Source organism: Morone saxatilis, unplaced genomic scaffold (assembly GCF_004916995.1).
Source record: "Morone saxatilis isolate NCDOM2014 unplaced genomic scaffold, NCSU_SB_2.0 Contig15, whole genome shotgun sequence".
NCBI classification, from domain to species: domain Eukaryota; kingdom Metazoa; phylum Chordata; class Actinopteri; family Moronidae; genus Morone; species Morone saxatilis.
In genome coordinates this window covers 4,017,132-4,023,394 of record NW_023339707.1, presented here as the reverse complement: position 1 = coordinate 4,023,394, position 6,263 = coordinate 4,017,132, and the positions used below count along the sequence as shown (strand labels likewise).

Here is a 6,263-nt window from a genome sequence, read left to right as displayed (position 1 = left end):
GAAGTCCGCAAATCAGTCTCATTTGTGTGTGTGTGTGTTGTGTTGTGTTGTGTTGTGTTGTAATTCATTCCTATATTAAAATAAAATGAAATTAATTCAAACTTGTCCATGTTAACAATCAACAGTCTCTGCATGGAAATGACTGCAATAATTATCTCGTGGCCACGCATTATTTATTTTTTTTATCCAATGTCACCAGGGGGGCTCCGTAGTGAAGGCATTCATCATATTGAATCATTAACAACAAGAATGCATGGAAATGTAACGTGTAAACATCCTGATTGAATTACTGTCATAATAAGGTTAAAGGCAATCAAAGGATTACAATGAGCATGCAAATGTGATTACCGCTGTTAGTGAAACAAAGTGCAGGGAAGGGACTGTGAAAACATGATATCAATATCAGTAAGTTAATAAATGATGCAGTTATTAACCCGGTGTGGGGTCATTAACTCTTACAATGATGTTTTGCAAAACAGGTGATTTCTCTGTGTTCACTGTAGCAAGACAAAGCAATTAACTCAAAGCATGTAGGAACATATGATTATATTACCTCAGCCCATTAACATGGTGTTATTTTGAAACCTGTTTTGCAATAAATAGCCACTGCCACTTTGTTACAATTGAATTTTTGCAATCTTATAAACTCGCATGCCTCCTCTCAACATCTAGACACTATACATTTATCATTGCAAGCACTCATTTATCATTGTTGGAACCTATGCTCGACCAGCTGACTGGCCAGTCTTCTCCACACTAAAGAAAAATTCAATGATACATTGTTATCACAGGCAATTGTATATGCTTCCTATTTGTGTTCTCATATCTCTAAAAGGCTTCTTCAACTCCTTTCTTTTTTACCGTTCACTGTTGCCAGATGGGGTTACTGCTCGCTCTTTATAAAACTTGCTGCTAAACAAAGTAAAGAAAAAGCTGCTCTCTCAACCTATTTTGTAGTTCATCTCCAGGTACGCAGTTATATTTAATAAACAATACATTTTTCAAGACGAAGTACTTTGTTAAATCTACACACTGTCACCCACAGACGGAGTGGAAAATCAAACCTCCTAACCCTTACTGAACTGCTGGATGTTCAGTCATTACAAACTCATGCTGCACAGCAAAACTTACCAACCAATAGAACCTAAACTCTTAAATTCTACTGGAAATCCCAAAGTTTAAACATACCAGTAATGAAAAGCTGAAGTTTAGGGAAACATGTATAAAATGATTTACAAAAAGACAAACAAAATAGCTAAAAGTATTGTATTTTATGTATTTTGAATATTTACTCAGTGTAAACACTATACTGTATACTACAAGCTTATATGAAGAGATGGAGCACAATGATACAGAATGTATATGATACTGTCAGACAGTGTTGAATACCAGGATATTTCTAACCATAGAGCTACTTAAGGGGAAAATAAAAAGGAGAACTGGATGTTTAGGGGTTAACAAACAAGTCGTCCAACTGACACACACTGCAACACTTCAGTTGGTCCAGTCTGTTTCATTTCATAAGAGCTGTGGCAGTGCACAGTTGTGGATAAAAGGTGGGTGTCCCCAGTACTAGTGTAGTACTCTTAATGTTTCTGTTCATCAGACAGTGAAACAACTAATGCCAGTTATGTTTCATATTGCAATTTGGTGGAATAAAGGCTAAATAGTCTAAATGGCCTAAACCTAATCAAACATTGATTTGTTTTGAAAAGACATGACAAATGATCAATTTCGTTCGTACGTTGGTGGACAAACTTCTGCACGATCCACTCCTACACTCCTCAGTGTATAAAGCTCACTTTATAAAACACAATGTGGTAACGTGTATGACAATATATGCACTATACTTCACATTTGTAATGATTTTCCATTGAATTATTACTGAATGTCCTTTTTTAATATAAAATACTATTTGAAACAGAACTTTTACATTGAATAAAAAACCCAAACATATTCCTGTGTGAGACTGCCTATCTTAAGCAACTTAAATTAAGCAGGTACATATCTAAAAAAAAAAAAAAAAGAAAAGTGAGATTAAACCTGACCCTTTGACCTTGCTGATTTTATATTGTAAAATCAGAATCAGAGAACAAGACAATGAGCCTGTTCAGTGGCTCACTATAGATGGGTAATGTATATTGTATGAGACAGTTCCCCTTGTATGTTTCAGTCTGTGTTATGAACGCAAGCTGCCCTCCTCCGGGGATAACTCCCCCATGCTGCTGCTGTTGACAGAAACATGCTCAAATCTAACCTGCAAAGTTAAATAGAATTATGATGAATACCTGTACAATGTCTCGCTCAGCAAGGCGTCCTCTGGAGGACACTCTCACCTCATCTCCATCCAGCTCCTCCATGGCTAAAAGGATAGAAAGCGACAGAGAGAGTATGACTCAATACTGGAACCACCGAGGGAGAATATAAAGAAGGTACAGGATGTTCTTCTGTATTTAACGTAACGTGATTGCTGATGTGGAACAAAGGATGGGGAGTAAGAACAGGTATTCAGTGGAGAATGATTACAATGGTAGGAAAAAATGTCATTGCTTGTGCAAAAATTATGCACAATTACATCACAGGTCAGAAAATCTAAATAAATCCACTCATGGGGAAAGCTTACAGGAACACTTTCAGCTAGCCATGATCAACTATAGCCAAATTGTTCTATGATGGAGATCCAGAGTCATTCTCAGAGGTCTTCTAAAACAGAACCTGCACAAGAGTGTGTATCCTGCATCTGGCAAAAGCGCAAAATAGCCGGGATGTGTGGTGCTGCCATGGAAAGGTGGCAGAACATAACGTTCAGGTCAAATCTGCAGACAGACTCACAAGGAACCAGAAAATATTAGAGGACAAACACCAGAACTGAATAACACGGATAACACTAAAAGTGCCATGCTACGATCTTAAACACATGTTCAAAAATGGGGTGCCCATACTCAAGATGGAGCAAATAACAAAAAGAGGCAATTAGCCCTGGCAATAAAGTGTACACACACAGACAATATGGGCTGCTATTGAGCCAGTATGACCTTGTGAACTCCCCCCCCCCCCCCCCCGACCCCGACATGCCTGACTGCCTTTGCTACCAATCCCACCATTGGATTGCTTAAACAAGTAGAAAATGATAGGCCATCCAACACAATAATGATGGATATGTCGTCACACCCTGCTGAGCAGTAACAGACTGCACACACACACAAACAGAGTCCCCATTGCAAATTCATTGATCTGTGGGCTGTAGGACACCTGCATGCTTGACTCCATTGACTTTCTGTAGCACCTCTCCCAGGAAGGGGAAAAGTGTACTGGTGTATAAAAACACCAATTATGATACAGCTGCTATATTGTTTCCTGTTTGCTCACAAGAGTCCCATCAAGTCAGGGAAAAGTCAAGGCCAAAGTCAAAAGCACCCTTTTATATAAAACATCACATATTTGTGTCTTAGCACTGTCAAGGTTGTTGAATGTAATTACAGTGGCTTACATTTCAAATATATTCAGTGCACGTTGCTTCCCATAGCTGCTGCTGTGTGTGGTCTCCTATCACATTCTGCTCAGCTATATGCCTAATTGAAAGGTACGCTGCAGAGAGTTAGTTCAATGTCTGGATGAGCAGGTCCCCATACGGTTTATGAGGTAGTAAACACATTCAACCTTTTTGTAGGGATACATGTGACGTGTTTTGCTGAGAAACATCAAATGCAGCGTAGGGAACACTGGGATTTCACAATTTCAGAACTTTCATAGGTGAAGTGTTGCTGGAGCGCACTGGATCGAAACCTTGCCACGTTTTTTCTTCAAGTGAGGAATTAGAATACTCAGTTTGTATAAACTGGTTGAAATTCATATACATTTTATCCAAGAGAGCAAGGGATCAATAAAAACAATTGTGATTATATAATACAATACAAAACAAAACATTTAGCTGATACGAATCGGAATCTTTTTTAACATTATAGATGCAACTACATCACTCGTAAATGCCCCATGAGCCGGTCTAATTCTAAAGTTATGAATCAGTTGACTGAAGCTTTGCTGCTAACAGCATTTCCACTCGCAAAAGGTTAACAGTCAACACGAGAGTCTTGTGAAAAAGAGCGACGGGAGTAACATTAGCACAGCATGGCTAGTGTGGTCAGTACATAAACAAACATGTCTGACAACACTGACGTGATTTATAGTGCAACATAAAATCAAAAATCTGAAGTTTGGAAGACATTTGGATTCTGCAAGAAGAAAGGAACATTGGACAGAAGTCTAGCCATTTGTAAGATCTTAGCCTGCACAAATCTCTCACACGCATACACCATGACCACGACCTAAATGCAACCACACACAGTGGAGAGGAGCTTCAAAGATCCCGCTTCACATCATGTTTTCTTTGTCTCCAAGATGTGTGTCCATGCGGGTGTATGCTGAACATACAGTCAGATCAAACACTCTTAGACACTCTTACTTTTCGGTGCTCACCCAGACACATACATACCTTTTAGTACATGTAGTTAGGATACGTTGTGTGTTTTGTCTGCCAGCTGCAGCACTGTCACTCAATACTGGACCAATTTCAAAAATTACTTTCCCCATTACTCACTTAGACAATAGGGTCTGGGTTGACAAATACTAAAGTTTCCATTAAATTCAGGTTTAAAATAGTTCAATGGAAAGATAATACTAATATTGTAATTGTCCCTGACTGCAGCTGCATGCTTCTGGCAAGAATCATGCAATCATTTTCTTCCCTCATACCCGCATACAGGTGATCTGATTATGAAGATGTATTGTCATTTAAGTTGCCATCAAAAAATAGTGTGTTTGTTTACTCCTGGTGTGTTATTCTCATTAAGATGGCTAATGATGACAGAAGAGAGGAAAGTTGCACTCAATGACAAAAAGTCCCTTTATATACAGAAGATAAAAAAAGTTTTTGGTAAATGGACTTTCGTTTTAAAATGTTTAAAAAACAAGCTGTATTTTCAGGTCGTATTTTCCTTTTCTGTTTTCATTTTCAAAACAAAAAAGGTGTCATTCCCAATTTTTGTTTTCTCATTTCAAATGAAAATCCGTTGGCTGCAAAGTACACTGACCATCCAGCCTTCATCAGTGTCACAGTCATGCAGCAGAGATAGCTCTTAAATAACAAACACACAGCTGATCCACTTCAAGGTGATTGGCACTGCACCTGCTAAGGCAATCAGCCACATTAACAATCAGTGAGCATCCAACATTGGAACAAGGAAGAAGGTGGAAACTAGGTTATCACAAAAGCTGTGAGCACTAACTCAGATGTCTGCACATATCAGATGTTAATACATTTTAATCATAAATGTAGTCAACAAGAAAGACGCAAATTTATTAGGATTCTTTTCGTGATTATCACACTGAAAAAGAATAAAAAAATCCTGTCATTGATAACATGCAATACAAATAGTATAATACAACATGAGGGATATTTAATAGAGGTCTCTTTAATGTACCCCCTATGTATTGTATATATGTATTGTATTGTCAGGTAAGCCTGGGAACCGCAGATTTTAACTCACTGCACAAAACCTCTCTAATACATGTAAGTTGACATAATATGTTGTAGAATTTTTCTGTCATTCACTCGTGTGGTTATGTATCAACATTTATATGCACTGTTGTTAGCAGCAGCACAACATGTGAAAGCAAAGAAGACTGTAAAGTTTTCCTAAGTATTCAAGTTTTGTACCCTTGGTAAGTGATAGGTAGAGGTACTTTATGTCATTTGTTTTACTCCAATAAAACCTTCAAAGTACTTGTAATAACTAATACTTGTTTATTAGAAATGCAAAGGCTTACAATGTGTCCATGCAGTATTATATAAGGTTACTGTGTCATATTCTCTAGTATCAGAAAAAAGTGTGAAAATTTATATATAAAATATAAAATTTTATATATAAAGTGTGTTTTATTATTTTGAGCTGCTTAATAAGTAATTTCTTGGGTAGTGTATACATGTGTACATGCAAATGTTGCACTGTAACGTTTAGAGTATTTGTGTACAGCTGTGTGTTTGGTGAAACGTTTAATAAGCTGCAATTTTGTTGTTCGTTTTTACTTTTCATGACCCTGCTGTCTGACCTATAGTGTACCTGTGACCCTCCTCTCCTCAGTGATGTTTACTCATGTTGGCATGAAAAATTAGAGACCTATTGCTAAAATGAAACACTCACCATCAAATTCAGCTGGTCCAACACCCACGATAATTATGGAAAGGGGGAGTGATGCTGCCTACA

The 6,263-nt window shown here is 37.7% G+C and overlaps 1 protein-coding gene across 1 annotated transcript in view; it reads right to left on the bottom strand.

The window, feature by feature from the left end:
- LOC118324648 (copine-9-like) overlaps nucleotides 1–6,263 on the bottom strand; it is a gene marked incomplete at its 5' end in the record, with an annotated part of 23,354 nt that overhangs the window by 4,967 nt on the left and 12,124 nt on the right. Inside the window, 1 exon segment of the mRNA XM_035657074.1 lies at nucleotides 2,289–2,362. Within this exon segment, the coding sequence (XP_035512967.1) occupies nucleotides 2,289–2,362 (74 nt within the window).